This window comes from Leptinotarsa decemlineata, unplaced genomic scaffold (assembly GCF_025532065.1).
Source record: "Leptinotarsa decemlineata unplaced genomic scaffold, Ldec_3_MD MMD2_tig00026369_RagTag_RagTag, whole genome shotgun sequence".
NCBI classification, from domain to species: domain Eukaryota; kingdom Metazoa; phylum Arthropoda; class Insecta; order Coleoptera; family Chrysomelidae; genus Leptinotarsa; species Leptinotarsa decemlineata.
The window spans coordinates 1366517-1387133 of record NW_027412709.1 but is presented as its reverse complement, the minus strand read 5'-3'; the positions used below and the strand labels follow the sequence as shown (position 1 = coordinate 1387133).

Here is a 20617-nt window from a genome sequence, read left to right as displayed (position 1 = left end):
ACCATTTATATGCCATACCCACTCCCACAAGGAGTCTGTTTAAGGCTATAATTCCTCGAAAAAGATATTTATTGAGAAGTCAGTTGTACTATACATTCCAAAACGACGAATGTCTACGAGTTTCACCGCAATTCTATATTTGCAAAAAATTACACCTTCAAGAAGTCGAAAAAAACAACCCAGCATGCGAGATTCAGATGCTGAGTGTACGGAATATAACATCTTGCAATCGAATAGAGCTCACCAAACCAATCTTCAATAGACTGGAAGATTCCAATCAATGGATCGTATTACTGCCATCCATGGAGACCCTTAAGTTCATCTGTGAAGAACAAGAAGAGATTTTAAAACTCACCGGAACCTACTTAATAGAAGTTCCAGTAGGTTGCCAAATAATCTGCCAGAAGGAAATGATCGCCAACGATAAAATTTCTACAGTCCCGAAACAGCCAATCCTACTACCTGCTCTGAGCCTAGAAGTCGAATCCATTCCAAACCTAAATTCCAGCCTTCAGTTAGAGGATATTAAACTGGACGAACTTCATGAAATTAAAACTCAAATTATTAATAATCAACCAGACGTGTCATTTGGAAGAATTTCACACACCCCTACTTTGTGGACAATAGCTATTTACTTAGTATTGTTCACAGTATTGCTGTACATCTGTTATAGGAAGCTGATATTGCCATGGTATATCCATAGATGACCCAGTCAAGGCCCAAGAGGAGACATAGAACTTTCCGATGTTCCAACTCCCTCGCTAACCCTCTGGAGTTGAATTTTGTGGGGCAGGAATTACATCAACGTCCAACACGGTTCCCATAGAAAGAATGCTGAGTCTACGAAAGCGTACACCGGAAGATAAGCCGACTTGCGAAGATTCCAGGGAACTGGCCGGCATTCATAATTAAACTTTCTCACTGTAAAGACGTACCTTTGTCTAATTATTTTGTTGTACTAAATAAATTGATTTTTTAAAAAACGACTTTGGGTGTTCGATAAGTTATTTCGTGGCAAATTTGGCGCCCAACGTTTTTTTTAGTAGTCATTGTTGTGCCCGACGATAAACGCCTTTTTATTTTTTATTTTTTATATTGATGAATTCAGTGGTTCAAAACTGATATTGTCACATTTTTATTTTTAATTGGATTGCCAACGGTCCCCTGAGGTCTATAACTGGGGCGCGCTTTGCAAATATTTTTTTGTTTGTTAGATATAATATACTTCAGATACGTTAACAAATTTCAACTTTGATTTTGGAATTTTCACGCGACTTCCACCGGCGTTTTTCCGCTCCGTTTGCTATATTTTGAAACCGTACTTAATCACTAAGTAAGATTTTACAATTTTTTCTCTTCCATCTCGACTTCAAAATGGAAGGAAAAGTTGAAATTAATCGACTTAAGGATGAATTACAATACGAACTTGCTATTAGAGGTGTTACAGATAAAACTACAGTAGATTCCATGAGGAAGTGCTTACGTGGGTATCTTAAACTAGAGAAAACAAATCCAAATCTTGTTTTACCGGAATATCCCTATTCATTTGTTGAAGATTCAGACTATATTTCTCGTAAACTTATAGAATTGAATACTGCGGTGAATGGTTTTGCAGATTTTCAAACAAGTAGTTCTTTTTTGAAACTTAATAATACTACACTTTTGCATACATTCAATCGGGCTGAACGTATGATGGTCAGCTCTAATGAAGAAAAGGTCCACAAATCAAAATTCTAAATAGAATAAGTGACTTTACAATCTGAATTGAAAGCTCGCGCTTGTATGTTTAAAAAATTTCTCAACAGGATGGGTCACCAATAGGTTTGAGCGCTCTCGTGTTGTCGTCTGCCAGTGGTAGTTCGGAGAGCGAAACATCCAGTGATGATGAAAATCCAATTCGGTTACCAGCTCTGAATTTTACTGTACAAATTCCGCCAGTTGTGGCCTCCTCAGCTTCTGTACCGGTTTCTAAATGGAGTTTTACTAAGTTTGATGGGGATAATTCTAAAATATCCCTCAGTGCTTTTTTAGAAAATATAGAAGAAATGTGTATTTCACGAAACGTGTCGAAAGTTGAATTGTTTAATTCAGCTAGTGACTTATTCACTGGAAAAGCCCATATTTAGAATAGGTCAATTCGTAATCGAGTTTCGTCGTGGTCAGACTTAGTTTCCGAACTTAGATCGCAATTTCAGCCAGCAAATTTCAATGAGAAATTGTTGGAAGAAATCAAACAAAGAACTCAAGGATCTCGAGAAAATATTGGAATGTACATCGCGGTAATGACGAATATGTTTAATAGACTCACAGTAACAGTTAGCGAGTCCGTTCGATTAAAGATTTTGCTACAAAATATTTCGCCCTTTTATCAAAGTCAACTAGGTCTTGTGAAAGTCGACTCTGTTAATCAATTACTGGAAATTGGTAGACAATTAGAAGCGCGTAAAGAATCTATTGAATCGTTCGCGCCTCCACCTAGCAATCGGAAAAATTTAATGGAACCGGATCTTGCTTACGTTTATGCTAATTCGGAAATTCCATCTACTTTTCGGGACGAGTGTAACGTTCATGCCGCCCTAGTTTGTTGGAATTGTAAATCGTCGGGACATAGAGCTAGGGATTGTAAATCGGGTGAAAAAAGTAAATAATGTTTTCGATGTGGTACTCCTAACCATACTGTTCGTACTTGTCCTAAGTGTAGTAAAATCTCGGGAAACGGCCGAGGGGGTCGATAAATGACCGTATTGCGATCTCCTCTTTACAGACGGTCACCAGATCTCACAGTACTCCTTTAGAATTTGAAAAATGCCCAATCTTAGATTACATTTTATCACACGTTCGAAATGATGAACGGCCATATCTCAATGTGTCTATCTTAGGTGTTGATATATTAGGTCTTTTAGATTCAGGTGCATCCCATACCATAATAGGGGATCCTGGATGGGACATATTGAGTAGACTCAGTTTGTCTTTAGATGTAAATAATGTAGTGTCATGTACTGTCGCGAATGGTAATGAATGTTTAAGTTTAGGAACCGTATATTTACCAATTAGGGTAGAAAATAAAATTGAATTGATTAAAGCTTCAGTTATACCGTCATTGCCTCACAAATTGATTTTAGGTGTCGATTTTTGGAAACAAATAGGGTTAATTCCAAATTTACGTCGAGGTGAGTGGGTTTTTAGCGATAAAATGGAGGTTGAGGTAAATTCGGTTGCTTTAAATTCTCGCAGTGATTTATCCAGTGGGGAGTCGAAAGTTTTAAATTAATTCATCGAGAAAGTGTTCTTGGAAATGTGTGACAAGCTCGGGTGTACTAGTTTAATCCAACATGAAATCCATACTAATGCCTCTCCGTTGAAACAGCGATATTATCCCGTTTCGCCTTACATGCAAGCACATATTGATCGTGAATTTAAAAAAGTTATTAGATGAAAATATTGTCGAACCATCTGTTAGTCCGTAGGCTTCTCCGATACTTCTCGTCAAAAAGAAGGATAACAGCTATCGTTTTTGTGTTGGCTATCGAAAATCAAATCAAGTTACCGAAAAAGATGCATATCCGCTACCGTACATTTCCGCTACCTTGGACAAATTAAGAGATGCTCGATATCTATCTTCATTAGATATCAAATCTGCCTATTTTCAAATTCCTCTTACTGAAGCCTCTGAGCCATTGACTGCTTTCACTGTTCCGAATCGTGTTTTGTATCAATTCCGCAGACTTCCCATGGGGTTGGCCAATTCCCCCGCTACTTTTCAAAGGTTGATAGACCGAGTTTTAGGTCCTGATCTCGAACCACATTGTTTTGTATATCTAGACGATATTATCATTATTACTCAAACCTTCGAAAAACACATGGAAATTCTGAGAGAAGTATTTGTTCGTTTGAAAAGAGCAAATTTGACCGCAGCTAAAGAAAAATGTCACTTTTGTAGACCTGAACTTTTATATCTTGGTTACGTTATCGACTCAAATGGTTTACGGATAGACGCCGAGAAAGTTAAAGCCATAATTAATCTGCCAGTCCCAAAAAGTGTTTCAGAAGTCCGCCGTGTTCTGGGATAAGCCTCCTGGTATAGGCGTTTTGTGCCCAATTTTTCTACCTTAGTCGCCCCTATCTCATCTTTATTGAAAAAGAACAAATTTGTTGTGTGATCTGATGAATGCGGTCGTGCATTTCAAAAACTCAAAGAACATTTGATCAGTGCTCCAATTCTATCATGCCCAGATTTCAGTTTACCATTGATAATTCAAACAGATGCATCCGGATTTGGTCTTGGAGCCGTTTTAAGTCAACTGCACCCAGATGGTGAGAAGGCTATTTGTTACCTGTCGCGATCATTAACGTCTTGAAAGAACATATACCACCACAGAGCGAGAATGTTTGGCAGTTCTTTGGGCCATCGAAAAGTTAAGGCCATATGTGGAAGGTTCTAGATTCACTGTCATTACGGACCGTAGTAGCTTGGTTTGGTTAAACAGGCTTCAAACTCCTTCAGGTTGTAAGGGTTCAATCTCAGGGTTTTTTGAAAGGGGTTGCTGCTGATCCAATGAGACACAGGATAAGGCGCGAAACAATCTATTTTCAGTTCGAAAGGGAGACAGAGTACTTATTTGGTTGTTGACTTAGTTCTAAAATAATTACAAATGTTTTAATAAAATAGTTAAAAGTAGTTAATAAAAACTTCACACACGTGATACATCGTTTATAGTAATAAAAACCATTACCCACCTAAAATAATTACAGGTACGGGACTCGACGGTGAATCTTGTCCTTAAAGACCACAGTAAGGTAATTTAGAACGGAGTTCACTTTAAAGAGCAAACAAGAAGAATCTTCGAACAATCGAGCAAATATGGCGCATCAAACACCGTTCTCCTCAGGTCTCTAGAGACGAAAATGAATCTCGACAGTCGTTCATAAAAAACCTGACCCTGGAAATATTTTGCCAATGCAAAAAACTCGTCAAAATGAAATATTGGTTGCCTATCCCGCAGGGCATTAGGGCCATGTCTACTTATGATTAAGGACGGTAGAAAACTGTAAACAACTGGAATCGGCCTTCACTGTGGCGGATAAGTTACAGAGAAAATTCACCAGATGGCAAAACGATACTAGTTAAAATGGAAATAAATGAAATAGATGTGATTTGTCACATCTTCGTCCCCCCTTCAGACAAAAAACAGGTGTCCATAAAACAAAAGTTAAAGTGGCACCTGTAGAAACATTTCGAACATTAAATAGACAAAACAAACTTTAAACAATGGAAAACACGCGTCAAGGCGGCTTGTTATAACTGTTAAGGTGAGAGGCGTGAAAAACTCTTCTTTCGCGGTCGCTATCCGAGCCTTGCAGAAGGTACGTATCATCCCGAATACATTTTTTTATTCGATAAGGTCCCTCGAAAACTATTATTAATTTTTTCGTTTCAACTTTCAGGGCTGACGATATATTGTTCGCTTTCAAGAGAACAAGGTCACCAGGAATGAACTTCCGATAGGGTCGTTCCGGGTACATGACCGCTCTACGCTTAGCCCTGGACTCCATTGTCTCCCGGGCTAGAACGAGTTTATCCCCTGCCGGGAGGTTGATACCAACAGGTGGCACCAACTGATCGGGTAGTAGCTTTTCTCGAGGCACCCCAAACTCAAGTTCCTCGGGGGTGAATCCAGTGGACTCATGAACGACAGAGTTCATAAATTGCTGGAAAATAGGTAAGTCAAAAGCCCATTTGGTCTGATGGTTGTGACAGTATGTCCTTAAAATACGGGCTATTTCCCGCATACATCTCTCCGATAGGTTAGCGCGCGGGTGTCGTACTGAGACATAAATTGATTTTATCCCGAGTGAGGTTATGGTGTCCCTCCATAACGTCGAGGTGAACTTTGATGCGTTGTCTGAAAGTATACGTTTTACCCTTGCATGGCGGGAGAAGTGATCCTTTGTTAATCTATTCAACATGGCTCGCGTAGTGGCTTTCTTTAGTGAGTAAAGGGTAACATACTTTGTGAATACGTTCAAGATGACGAAAATAAAACAGACACCACCACGACTCTTTACTAGGGGACCCAAAATATCTAAAGCAAGCAAATCATCCTTTGATTCTGGCAGTATTTGCTTTTGTGGGGGATCTGGTAGGATGGAAATTTTTGCTCTTTGGAAAATGTCACAGGATTTCACGTAACTTTTGATAATTCTCTGTAAATTAGGGTGATACACTTCATCTCTCATGGCCAGCCAGATTTCTGGTTACCATAATCATGTTTCATAATATTTTCTTTTATTGTTATATTTTTACAGTTCACAGTTGAATGTATTATTTTTTCTGCTAAATTTATCTTTGCGTGGTAGAGCCTCATGAAATCAACTCCAATAATGATTGGGTAGCTCAATTCTGGGATAACTAGGAACTCATGTGAGAATTGATTTTTTTCCAAAGTGAAAGTGACTAGAGCTTGGGTCATAACTTTTTTAAACTTACTCTTGAATGCACCCAATACTTTTATGCCTGTGCATAAAAAATGGGGGATAATCTGGTGTACATCAGCTAGCTGAGCCCACACGGTATCGCTCAAAAGAGAAATAATACTGCCAGTATCAATCATAGCCATATAAAGAAAACTTTATGATGGGCGAACGAATATCTTCTGGCTTATGCTCAAATTCGCATTCTTCTAAAAGGTCTTGTACGGGGTAGTTGTTGATATGAATTGTGGCTCTATTCATTTTTTCTTCCCCCTCAACAGAACCTAGTTGGGGAGATTCTCGAAGTTTTCCGTACATTCCTCCTGTACCTTATTTAAAATAGCAATTTTTTCATTTTGGAAATTGTTAACCCCAACATGAGGTTTTGTATAAGTGTTAGGTTTACCATTTCTCCCATGATTGAAAATGTTTTGATTTATGAATCTTTTTTCATTATTTTAGCCTATCTACAGCAGAAAATAGGTCTTTTGCACCTATTAAAGTAGAAGATATATTGGGAGGAAAATGTCTTGCTATTGTAGCAATTAATTGTTCCTGTAGATGAGGCGGCTGTAAATGTTTTGCCAAGACAATATTCCACAAATGAACCATCAGTATATTTGTAACGTGCAGATTCAAGTTTCAGTTTGGTTTAAAGTTGAATATTAGGACCCCAAAACTGATATATGAACGCTTGTCTAAACTCACCATAATTTGTGAACAAGTTTCTAAATGCTTGAAACCATGTTTTTGCTGATTGCATGATTTTTCGAATAGAGGACTAACAACCAGAGTAAATTGGTTTATATTCATTGATGAAATGTCTAAAAAAGTTTCTAGGTAGTTAAGAAAGTCAAGGGGGTGCAGGGAGCCTTCATTATCAAAAGTAGGTAATGATTGTACAGATTTCATTTCACGGGTATACAAATTGGATAAACATGTTATACTAGTACTATTGTTTACCTGAGGTGCCACAGTTCGAGCATTATTATAATTATTGCCTAAACTACTCCACGAAGGTATTGAAAATTTTTGATTTGCTATGGAATTTCTATCTAAGTTTTGATTTAATGTAGGTAAATTTTGATTTGAAGTTGTAAAATTTTCATTGAAAGTGGGAAGGCCATAGCTGATGTTAGGAAGTGTTTTTCGTATATTTTAATTTGAGTTTGGGTTAATTTGGGTTTTATTTATTACTTTTGTGACTTCCTGACTTATCAGATTGGCCAACTCATCTCTTGAAACTATTATTTGATTTTATAAACTTAGTTGTGGTGCCCCAATACTTCTTGAAAAGTTTTCAGGCAATATTGCAGTTTCCTCGTCCTAAACATGGAGTCTCGAAACGTTACTTTGAGATTGAAGATTGTGAAATGACAAAGAAGACCTCCTGGAGTTGCCCTCGTTACTTTGATGATCTGGTAGTGGTAATGAAGAAGCACCTTCCATATTTAATAAAGATATGTTACCTTGATTTTCAGACGTTTTACTTTGAACCTTCTCTGTTACAGGAATGTCGTTTGCATTCTCTGGCCAGTTCTCTTAGTCTCGCCTCCGATTCCTCAAGTTGTACTGCAGGCCTTGTGGAGACTTGTCCAACACCATTTTCTTGTCTCTTCAGGAAAAAACAGCACAAAGTTGGTCGCCAGATGTAAGGGTACAATCCCAGGGTTTTTTGAAAGGGGTTGCTGCTGATCCAATGAGACACATGATAAGGTGTGGAACAATCAATTTTCAGTTCGAGGGGGAGACAGAGTACTTATTTGGTTGTTGACTTAGTTCTAAAATAATTACAAATGTTTTAATAAAATAGTTAAAAGTAGTTAATGAAAACTTCACACACGTGTTACATCGTTTATAGTAATAAAAACCATTATCCACCTAAAATAATTACAGGCACGGGACTCGACGGTGAATCTTGTCCTTAAGGACCACAGTAAGGTAATTTAGAACGAAGTTCACTTTAAAGAGCAAACAAGAAGAATATTCGAACAATCAAGCAAATATGGCGCATCAAAAACCGTTCTCCTCAGGTCTCTAGAGACGAAAATGAATTTCGACAGTCGTTCATAAAACACCTGACCCTGGAAATATGTTGCCAATGCAAAAAACCCGTCAAAATGAAATATTGGTTGCCTATCCCGCAGGGCATTAGGGCCATGTCTACTTATGATTAAGGACGGTAGAAAACTGTAAACAACTGGAATCGGCCTTCACTGTCGCGGATAAGTTACCGAGAAAATTCACCAGATGGCAAAACGATACTAGTTAAAATGGAAATAAATGAAATAGATGTGATTTGTCACAAGGTAGACTTGCTCGATGGGCCATAAAGTTGCAACAATGTGACTATGAAATAATTCATAGAGAAGGTAAAGAAAATATAGTACCAGATGCGTTATCTCGTGCTGTTCCTGTGCTGGATATTCTCTCCACTGACCCTGCCCCGAATGTGAATTCGAATTCTGAAATATCTTCGGATATCGTGGATGAATGGTATAAAAATCTCATAAGTAAAGTTATCAAGTCACCCCACAAATTACCTTCATGGCGTGTTACGCAAAACCATCTGTATAAGCACGTTACTCCCTTACATTCCGCGTGTTAGCTCAGGAAGAAGATTATTAGAGGGAGGTCGTACCTAAACCTCAACGTCGTCCTTTGATAGCGAACTTTCATGAAGAACTATGTCATGTAGGTGTTTACAAAACTTTTATAAGATATCAAAAAAATTTTATTGGCCAAAAATGCGCGCCGATGTAGCTGCTTTTATACGACGTTGTCGCACTTGTTATGCTGGTTTGATGTTAAGCTCTCAGTTAGGTATTTCGTGTCCCTTTGAACTGATCAGTGCCGATTTAATTGTTCCGTTACCACGTTCCAAATCAGGTTTTCAATATATTTTTGTAGTTGCTTGTTGCTTCAGTAAATTTCCTCTTCTTTTTCCGTTGCGTAAAGCCACTGCATCTGAAGTTACAAAAATTATGGAAAATCAAGTCTTTATGGTTTTCGGTTGCCCCAACTCAGTTATGGTCGATAATGGAGTGCAATTTCGTTCGAAATAATTTACGAAGCTCATGACTAACTATAGCGTTAATATTAAGTATACTGCCTTGTATCATCCGCAAGCCAACCCCTGCGAACGGATAAATAGGGTCATTAAAACTATGATTCGATCTTATGTAGCAGATAATCATAGAGATTGGGATAAGCATTTACCTCAGGTAGGGTGTGCTATCCAAGCATCTCGACAATAAGTTACAGGGTACTCGCCAAATTTTATCGTTTATGGTAGGGAACTTCAAACAAAAGGTGCAAAAATCAAACCTACTGAAGGGATCCATTTTGATCGTTCCTCTCTCAATCTTGAACGACAACAGGCTTTTGCAAAAGTTTTCGATGATGTTCAAAAACGCATGTTGAAGGCCTACGAACATAATAAATCGAGGTATGATTTACGTAGACGAGACATTCAATTTATTATTAACCAACCTGTCTGGCGCCGAAATCATGTACTTTCCGATAAAGGTAAATATTTTGCCGCGAAGTTAGCTCCAGAATTTGTAGGTCCATTTATAGTCTCTAAAGTGGTGTCCCCTTGGACTTACGAATTGAAAGATGAGCATGGTCGTCACCGAGGTACCTGGCATTGTAAGAACCTGGTGGGCAGTCCTCCAAATTCTTAGGATTCCAAAAGATTTTGGGAAAATCTTTCAAAGTGAAGGGAGAATTTGTAACGGTTCAGAATACATTTAATTTTTTTCATTCAGTTTCAGTTTTACTTTTTGTTTAGGTACATTCAACGCAGTTATTTGTCCATAATTGTCCGTATCGTTGGCTTCGGAATCGTAGCCACAGTTCATTTAACTCGGATGTTAAATGGGTTGCATATTCTTGGTGGACGTTTGCCATATTCATAAAGGATCACGTGTTGCCGAAGTACAATTTATTTATTAGTTCTCGGTATGGAGAAAAAAAACTTTTTTTTCTACAAGAGATAAAAATTAAACTAGTCGGAAATTGATAAAAATTCTCACAAAATTGTGGATTACTGCACTTCTGCTTTCAAGCGACTAATTGCCTTTCGTTTCGTCACTTTGTTGTGACCTCAGCGAATAGTTTGCTCTTCGTTACGAAGGATTTACGTAAGCCGATAACAACGTCGTCAATCTATACTACCCTCAACCAACCAAAGAGGTAAGGGAAAATAAGAAAGCCGGCGAGGCTAAAGATGATTAAAACAGGGAATATTTTTTTAGGGTTTTAGTTCTATTCTTAGTCTTAGTCTTCGTCATGGTCCTGGTACCCATGACCCCAGGTTTTACCGTGACCATTCAGTGATTATTTCTACAATATTTCATAACCGGCCGTTCCATATCTGAGACCGCCTGGAGAAATTGCAGCCCACTTGCGAATTATTAGAACGTTCGAGTTCCGTAACGACGATTCCGAGTTGGAGGGCTGTGACTGCTATTCCGAGTGCCGTTGGACAGTGGAACCATCCTCGTCATCAAATTATTCAGATAAGCTGCATGATTTTATTCGTTTTCTCTTTCCGCTGGAAGGGAAATATTTAGTATATATTTAAAATATCAAAAGTGTACACTCAACGTGATCACCTAGAGGTAACAACAATTGATAAAATTTGAGTTGTTTATGTCTAAATAAGATCCTAAAGAAAAGTGTTTGTGGACTAGTAATATAATCTTGTTCATTTTTGTTCCATGAACTTGGTTTATACTTATTTCGTAAAATTTAGAGATACAAATAATAAGAAAAGATCCAAGGCTCTTTGCAGTTATTTAACTTACGCTGGCTCTGGGAAACAGAACCATATCTAGCTAATGGGAGTCTCCCAACTTAGACTCGCTCTTTTTTTTTGAAGTTGGTGGCGCCCTATAGATATTTTTAATTTTTTTTTCTCTATCCGGTATAGAGAGTGTTTGAGTTCAACCCACCTTATCCCCGACTGAGCTGCCGTGCAATCTTTTGCGCGTGCCTCTTGTGCGTACCATAAGTTCTTTTTTTATTTTTGTTTTTTTTTTTTTGGCACGTGGCAGCTTTTTATTCCCAGAAAAACCAGTATGAAGATAGTAGGATCAAGGAAAGAAAAAAAAAATTAAAAATCGGCCGATCGGTTTCACCTATTTTGTTGTTGATACTCAAGGTGTATTTGAGTACCCTCCTGATGAGCAATAAATTTAAAATACTTTTCATTCCAAAGAAAAGCAGTTTCAAGGTAGTAAGAATGAGGAAACTGAAAAAAAATTGAAATCGGCCGATCGGTTTCAAATATTTGTTGCTGATACTCAAGGTTTATTTAAGTATACTCCTGGTAAGCAACAAATTTGAAAAACTTTTTATTCTGAGGAAAACCAGTTCCAAGATAGCAAGAACGTGGAAAATAACAAAAAAATTGAAAATCGACCGATCGGTTTCAACTATTTTGTTGCTGTTACTCAAGGTGTATTCAAGTTTACTTTTCGTGAGCAACAAATTTGGAACATCTTTAATTCCAGGAAAAAAACAGTTTCAAATTAGCAAGATCATAAAAATCAAAAAAAAAATTCAAAAATTTTTCGCTATATCCAAGATTCAGCTACTAAATAGCAAGTAAATATTCTGTAAAGATCAAAGGGAAAGTATTTAATTTATTTACTTTGCTACCTTGATATTACGATAGCATTATTTGCGATTTCTAGGGATCGGCACGAGCAACAAAATCGTTGTTTTGGCGACTAATTAGCAACTAATTAGCTACAAATTGATGTATTTTATTTTGCAATTTTGCTGGTTTTGCCTTGCTATCCTGATAGGGCTGTTTCAAGTGCTATTTCGCCCATTTCGAACGTTGTTTAGTTCGTTTCAAGTGCTTTTTCGATCGTTTCAAACGGTATTTCGATCGATATAAGAGCTATTTCGATCGTTTCAAGCATTGTTTTGATCGTTTCAAGTGCTAATTCTCTCATTTTAAGCGCCATTTTCACTGTTTTGAGCATTGTTTCGATTATTCCAAGCGTTGTTTCACCCGTTTCATAAGCCATATTCAACGTTTCAAGCGCTATTTCGGCCGTTTCAAACGTTTTGTTTTCATAGTTCCAAGAGCTATTTCAAGCCGTTTCAATCTCTGGATCCCATCCAGAGCAGTTTTTTCATCAAACTCAACCTCAAAAAAGAGGTGATATACTGCACCAAGTTGGCGAAGAGCGGCATTTTTCTGTAATTGAATTTTTGGAATTTCTTCAAAATTTTCGAATATCTGTAACAGAATGACAAAATTCAGCTGCGCGAACGCTTTTATCTACCAACTGATCATAACTGGAATCCCATCAGTAAATATCAAAATTAGAAATATGAAAAGAGTTCAAAAAAAGTTTTTGAAATACTTGAGTTTCAGAACAACTAGCGTGTATCCTCAAAGAAATTGCAGTTATATCGAACTATTGTGAACATTTCATCTTGTATCTCTGGGAAAAGAAACTCTGAAAAAAAAAACTAGCATCTGTTCTTTTTTTTACAGAAGTTGTTAAATTGTAGAAATTATTCTCTGGAATTACCTCCTGTGATAGATTTTCTTGTACCAAGATCAACTTTTACCACTTTTTTGAGCAGGAAATCTCAAACCAATTTATTGTTGAAATCACCGGTGACTTTTTAATGTGTAGTACTGCAAACCAGCTGTCTACTTCATATTTCATTGCAGTATATGCAAGCTGTGAAATAAATCTCGTGCAAATTTGTGAGTTATGAATAATTATTAATGATTTATAGCTCATTTTTATTTTTATTTTTGTTTTTGTAAGAAATTCATTTTCTTTCTTATCTGAATGAAATATTGCTATAATTTGTATACTTCAATTTAATGTATGCTCTATAAGTGGAAAACCAGTGGGAAATGAACGCTATTATTTTTTTTTTACCGTAGTGTGCGCTGGTCAGGCTCTTTCCTCCGTAGCCCCGATACATTTGGGAGGGCGCGCCAGTATTATCAACCAATGACCACTCTCCACACCGTGGAGTAAGTGATCATTGGATCCGAGATTCATGTGCCCTGAGCAAGCGCAGTGAGCCAAGAATGACAGCCTTCTATCCCGAATTTCATACCGATAGCATGCGTGCCAAGATCAACTTTTAGAAATATTACCACTTTTTTGTGCAGGAAATCTTAAACCAATTTATTTTCAAAATCACCGGTGAATTTTTAATGTGTAGTACTGCAAACCAGCTGTCTACTTCATGTGATATATTTCATTACTGTATATGCGAGCTGTGAAATAAATCTCGTGCCGATTTGTGAGTTATGAATATTTATCAATGATTTATAGCTCATTTTCATTTTCTGTTTTATCTGAATGGAATAATGATATAATTTGTATACTCCAATTCAATGTGTGCTCTATAAGTGGGAAACCAGTGGAAAATAAACGTTAATATTACTATTATTATCATTATTATTGTTATTATTTTTTCACCGTAGTGTGCGCTGACCAGGCCCTATCCCGCGAAGCCCCGATACATTCGGGAGTGCGCGCCAGCATCATCAACCAATGACCACTCCCCACACCGTGGGGTAAGTGATCATTGGGTCCGAGAATCATTTGCCCTGAGCAAGCGCAGTGAGCTAGGAATGACAGCCTTCTGCATCTTTGCGGCTGAGATTTCTGCCTTAGTGCGCAAGCCGGTATGATTTTGAGATTCGATATTATTATTATCATTATTATTATTATAATAAATTGATGGATGTAGCCGTAACTACATGGTGGGAAATCATAATGAAAAGAGAAATGAAAATTACTTCAATAAGTTTGAAAATGTCCGTATAGGACGAAACTGCAGTAACGTTAGTTACAAATAAAAGTGGTAAAAACATAGAAATTTTCATTTCTCTTTTCTTTGTTATTATTTTGTTTCACCGTAGTGTGGGCTGGTCAAGACCTATCCCCCGAAGCCCCGATACATTCAGGACGGCGCGCCAGCATTATCAACCAATGACCTCTCTCCACACATTGGGGTAAGTGATCATTGGGTCCCAGAATCATGTGCCCTGAGCAAGCGCATTGAGCCAAGAATGAGAGCCTTCTGCATCTGTGCGGCTAAGATATCTGCCTTAGTGCGGCAAGCCGGTATGATTTTAAGATCCGGGAGTAGAAAGGACATCATTCCGACAAGGACTTATTATTATTATTTTTTTTTCACCGTAGTGTGCGCTGGTCAGGCCCTATCCCCCGAAGCCCCGATACATTCGGGAGGGCGCGCCAGCATAATCAACCAATGACCACTCCCCACACCGTGGGGTAAGTGATCATTGGGACCGAGAATCATGTGCCCTGAGCAAACGCAGTGAGCCAAGAATGACAGCCTTCTGCATCTGTGCGGCTAAGATTTCTGCCTTAGTGCGGCAAGCTGGTATGATTTTGAGATTCGAGAGTAGAGAAGACATCATTCCACCAAGGACTCCAATAATCAGAACGACCATCTTGACAGAGTGATCTGGATAGAGTCTGCGGAGTTCGAAGAGAAAATCTCGATATTTTATCCGTTTTTCCTCCTCTTTTCTGACGATATTCGTCTCGCCAGGAGCTGAAAACTCCACGACAAATATCGTTTTGGTCTGGTGGTCGAGAAGGACTACATCAGGCTTATTAGCTTGTATGAGCCTGAGGGTGGGGAACGAATAGTTCCAATAAATTCGGCACTTCTCGTTCCCCACAACGGATTCAATATCCCCCGGAGCGTAGGGCAACACCGGTGTCTCGTCAATACCGTAAGAGTGCCGTAGATGGTAATATAGCACTCTTAGGGCCGCGTTATGTCGATGGATATAGGCCGAGACCGCATATGCTGGACATGCTGATAGCAAGTGCATTAGGGTCTCGGGCGCCTCACGGCAGGCCCTGCACCTTGTGTCAGGAACCTCTATACCCATCACGCGACTGCGGTAGACTAAGGTGTTGAAGACACCATCCTGGCAAGCCATGATGAACCCCTCAGTTTCCGACTTCAGCCCACTCGACCTGAGAAAAGCGAACGTCAGGCGCTTTGATAAGCCAAGGTCTTCAATATTATTGAAGAAGACCCCATGCATTGGCTTATCCCTGTGTCTCCGCAGAAGTAAGGTGATCTCTGCGGCTTTTATCTGAGCTTTTTGCTGAACGGGTTCCAACTCGGTGACAGAGTTGTAGTCACCTCGTTCAGAGTCGAAAACTATACCGAGTTCATCAGCTGCTCGAGCAGCTGCCCTAAGGAGAAATGCTCCAATTCCTGCTCTCTCATGGTCTCGGACCATGCAGAGAAGGGGATCCGAACTCCTGACGACTCTACAGGCTGTATCCAGTATCATTCTGTCATGTAGACACTCCAAACTCAAAAGTCCACGGCCTCCTTGTTGTCGGGGGAAGAACAACCGTTGAACAGACGATTTGAGATGCAAACTCCTATAGAGATGCATCATTTTTCGGGTCTTCACATCGAGTTGATACAGCTCCTCCCGAGTCCACTTCACTACTCCAAACGAGTAGAGTGAGATTGGAACGGCAAGCATATTTGTTGCAGCAACTTTGTTCTTCCCCGACAGTTCCGATGACCAGATCTGCCGAAATTTGTGCTGATACTTGCCGCGGATAGAGTTTTTCATTGCTGTTACCTCTTGTGAGTAGCGTTGTTCCACACCGAGGTAAGTATACGTCTCTCCGGCATCCAGATGGTATATGATGCTTCCATCTACGAGCTGCACATCCTCTCCGTAGTCCCCGCATCGTCCTCTTTTGAGATGGACCATTGGACCATTATTATTATTATTATTATCACTACGTTCATACTTCATGTATTATTCCGTTACGTTTATCAACCAAAAAAACGTATACTTTTCTATTAACAATATTGAAACACTTGTTATACATTTTTGGAACTCACTAGCTCACCAAAAAACAACAGCAACTTGAAAAATTATTGAAAATACACCTACACAGTAATCTGAATTTCTTCGGGAAGTATCAGTTCCAAAGTTGTGGATGAAAGGAAAAACCGACAGGAATTTCGAAAATAGAATATAGGTGTTTAGCGTACCTTTATGCAGGTCGATTTTAGAGAGGTATAAGACGATCATTTGTAAATTTCCGCACTACACTAACAAAAAGTGGAAGTATAGAACATGATAGAGAATATGAAATGAAATATCTGTTTTTTAATTTATATTTATTGGTTTCCACAACAGATAGTAGTTAAAGAGTACAAATAAATGTAACATACATAAACTATCATTAAAAAAATCGGTAGGTACTAACTGATATTTTTGTTGGGTACCCCATAACGAATAAATCAATAAATCAACCAATAACATGGCCTGATGTGCTGCAGTTCAACTAATTTTTCAAAAGAAAACAATGATATTTTCAGACTTTAACATTTCTGATATATCCACTTTCAAGGTATTTTTGGAGCTGCTTTTGTTCTGGTAAAAAGTTGAATGCAGCTCAATAAGCACATGATATTTGTATTCAAAATAATTACATTTCTTCAAATCATAGAGGGATAAATTGAAAGAGGTATATTTTTCAAGAGAAATTAGTGTTTGGTGAGAAAGCTTTTCGACTCAATATTTTTTCATCTTTATACAAAAAATGTGGGAAACCTCCAAATGGAAGTTGAAAGCCATTAAGTTCACAATAAACTCTTCACAAAGATGTTTAGATCATGCATAGAAGTTACTTTCAGATAGAAATTTAAATAAAGAAAACCTTTCCATAACAACTATTTTCACATGAACATTGAATTATTTGAAGATAAAGTACTTTCAAAACAACAACTTTCATAATAACACTCAATAATATAAAACTCACATTTTTTTCTGTTAACGATGAAAAAGCAAAAAACCTTTTTTTCTCCAAAAACTAGCGAATTTCTCGTTTGATTTTCAATGTTTAAATAATACCCAAAGCTGATAAAATGGCGTGAAATATTATTATAAAGATTCGTAAAACCAAAAAGTACAAATCTATTGTATATGGACGGATAGACTTACCCAATATGAAATACAAGTTTTATATTAAAGCAATGTTTACTAGTTGATCAAATATCTATTTTCATTAGTTCCACACAGAAATAGACAAAAATAGAGTAGTGATTGAAAAACTTGATAACTTCAGGATTTTGATGGAAATCATAATTTTCAACAATAATATTCTTAATGAATGGTTGAGGTTGTCCAAGGGTTGAATTAAAAATTTGCCTACTAAAAATTATTTCGCGTACAACTGCTTTGTAGAAAGTAGAAAAACAAAAACAGAAAATATGATTGAATTTTTATATTGAATTTCAGTGACCTCCAATGTTCCAGTCAAATTCAGAACCGATTTGAACGTAGTTATTCAGCAGTGAGCTGAATGTTCATTTTTGTTCAGCTAATCTTCGTTCATAAACTCACTCAAAGTACGAAGATTCTACTCTTAATTTTTTGATGAATGTAAGTTTCTCATACCTCATAGGGTATAATGCAAAGTGAGTATCAGGGAGATTTACTATTGCCTTAGTGAATCAATCAATTCATTGATAAGTACACGAAGTTCATAAAAGATAATGAGGAATTTGATGTTTTTGCTGCAAGAGTATTTTTTCTATAATGTAGTTCGAGATAATGAAAATGTGAAACCTACAATGATCCATGCATTTGAAATTTTTGCTGACTTCATATTCAGAAAATTTCAATTTCACTTCGCATTCGTTGTTCAGTGAAAATTATTTTTTGAACAGCTAGTTCTTCCTAATTTTCATGTTAGTTTCTTCTATTTTGCATGAATTCTCACAAAACTAAGTGAAAATATTGAATTAATTACAAATTTTGTAATCAGGAATATAAAAAGGTATAAGAATCCAATTTTCTTCTTTCATATTTCTAAAAAAAAGTATTATATTCATGAAAAGTTTTCTTATAAATGAAACCAGTCATGAAATGGAACTTTGAACTTGATAAAATTGTTTTATGAACTGGCTACAATCCAAATTGAAACATTCAAAGTTCTGGAGGAGAAATAGTAAATATTGAAATTATTCTCACATCAGTAAAGAAGATCTACATAAATTAATCTTTGTACCACTTCTTGATTTCACCGTATTGTAATTTCTAATGTTAAACAAATATTCACCCGTTGAACAAGTTGGTGAAATTAGCAAATGAAGAGTTTCTGAAACCCTTGTCTAAGCGATAGCTGTTTTGCACAAAATAGTTAGTAGCTTTCGAGAAGTAAGTTTTTACGATTGTACACTGAACAAAGTTTGAAAAATATCAATCATCCAGTGCACATCAAAACATGTAGTATGAATCATGATTTAATCGTTCATTTTCAATGCGATTGAAATGTACATAAAAGTGGTAAATTTACAATAATAATTAAAGACCTGAAAATTCGAACAGGTTATGAAAGAACGATCAAAAATGAAATATTGAAATTCTCCACTGTTTACATATTTGTTCAGAAAAAGGTAAAAATTTCAAGACCAAAATTCAAAATAGGCTAGAAAACAGCATTTGGCATTCCTGAGGTTTCACTATATCTAGCATCCATATTACCAATACACCAGAATACTTAGATACTAGGTTTATTGCCTAGGAGTTGTAGATGGGGGGGGTCCTTTCCCAACCAGGTCTTACTAACAACTGTCTTATTATAATACATCATCATCAAATATAATACATATTGACATCATCAAAACTATCAAGTCGAGGAATCAGCTACCGCAGTCCCCTCTCACTCCGTACGCCTCGTGTTGGTCACAGTGATATTATGTCGTTGCATCGTCGTTGCATCGATGCTAAATTAAGGGTAGAGTTCTTGACCGCCATAAGTCATCATATTTCCACAATATTATTTAGAATATGACTTTTTCAAATTTTGAAATGGCCATACTTCAGGAATAGTTATTCATAGAAAAAATATTCAAATGTTTTTGTAACATTATAATGATCTCCAACCATGATGATACTATTCATGAGGAAACTGCAAAAATATTTTCGAACTATTTTCAGTTCTATGCGAATTCTTGCATATATCTTTCTACAAAATTTTTATTTATATCAATTCAATTTTGCACTATTACCTAAGTACTATATTCTTTATATTAGATTTAAGAAGGTAAAAATAAAAATAATTAATTTAAATTTGTCAATAATTCTTTTTTCAAACAAATTCAACATTTTTTGTTGAGGTAGGTAGTCTGGTCAGATCCTGATATGTGTTTATAATGTTTAGACTAGAACATTTACATCCAGATTTGTAAACTTGGCTTAACTTGAGTTATTGGAATATTTCACGTTCCCGGATGAGGTTTGATAGAATTGAGAGTTTTAGCTATATGCCTCAAAGTATTTTGAGGCACGGTTTCGATCAAAATTTTCTGAAAGTGTGGATGCGTAATGAGGCACGAGAATAACATTTTTCCATGATTTCTTGCTTCTAAACTTCCGTCTCCGAGAGAGTTTGCACCGGCAAGAATAACTCTATCCCTAAATTCTTTATTCATTGAAAATATTTTGTCTGCTCCTAATTTTTTCACTACATTCGTCATAAGGCGCATAGATGCTGATCGAACTATATTGTTTTGGTGATTACAACCTCTAGAAGTCAACACTAATATAACCCGGATCGGTGGTAGTTGTTCACACATGACGTCCAGAGCTGCATTTGCATCGGCTCGTAGAAATTTGTTCGTATCGGCAGTTCTATGAAGGAGAGGCCCAGCAACTTCCTCCAGTTCCTATTCAAAAAAACAAGAAGTGTTACAATTATACTTTTCATCAAATTTATGAATGGTAACAGAGTGAGATATGATTTTATCGGACATATCACTAAAAAATGACAAATTATAGACACATGTTTCGAACTTTTGCCCCATCATCACTATGGGGTAGCCAAGTGCAAAGGATGGGTAATTCTTGGTTGTAAAAAGAAAACCTATGAAATAGTCAATAATTTATTAGTACCGGGTTCATTATATAATTTATCCTGGCTGTTGAAGGAAATTGATTCTCAAATGACGTTCAAACTGATATTCAGATAAATGAAGCCAATTGATGAGGAATGAATTGTGCATTTTGACGACTGAACAGTTGAAAGATTTCAGTTACACGTCTGAAGAATGATGTGCTACATGC

At 37.1% G+C, this 20617-nt stretch overlaps 1 protein-coding gene across 1 annotated transcript in view; it reads right to left on the bottom strand.

Moving 5' to 3' along the window:
• Positions 1–19515: 19515 nt before the first annotated feature.
• LOC111515144 (uncharacterized) overlaps positions 19516–20617 on the bottom strand; it is a 181998-nt gene continuing 180896 nt past the window's right edge. Inside the window, exon 14 of the mRNA XM_074185243.1 lies at positions 19516–20220. Within this exon, the coding sequence (XP_074041344.1) occupies positions 19774–20220 (447 nt within the window). The 3' untranslated portion in view covers positions 19516–19773. The remainder of the gene's footprint in view (positions 20221–20617) is intronic.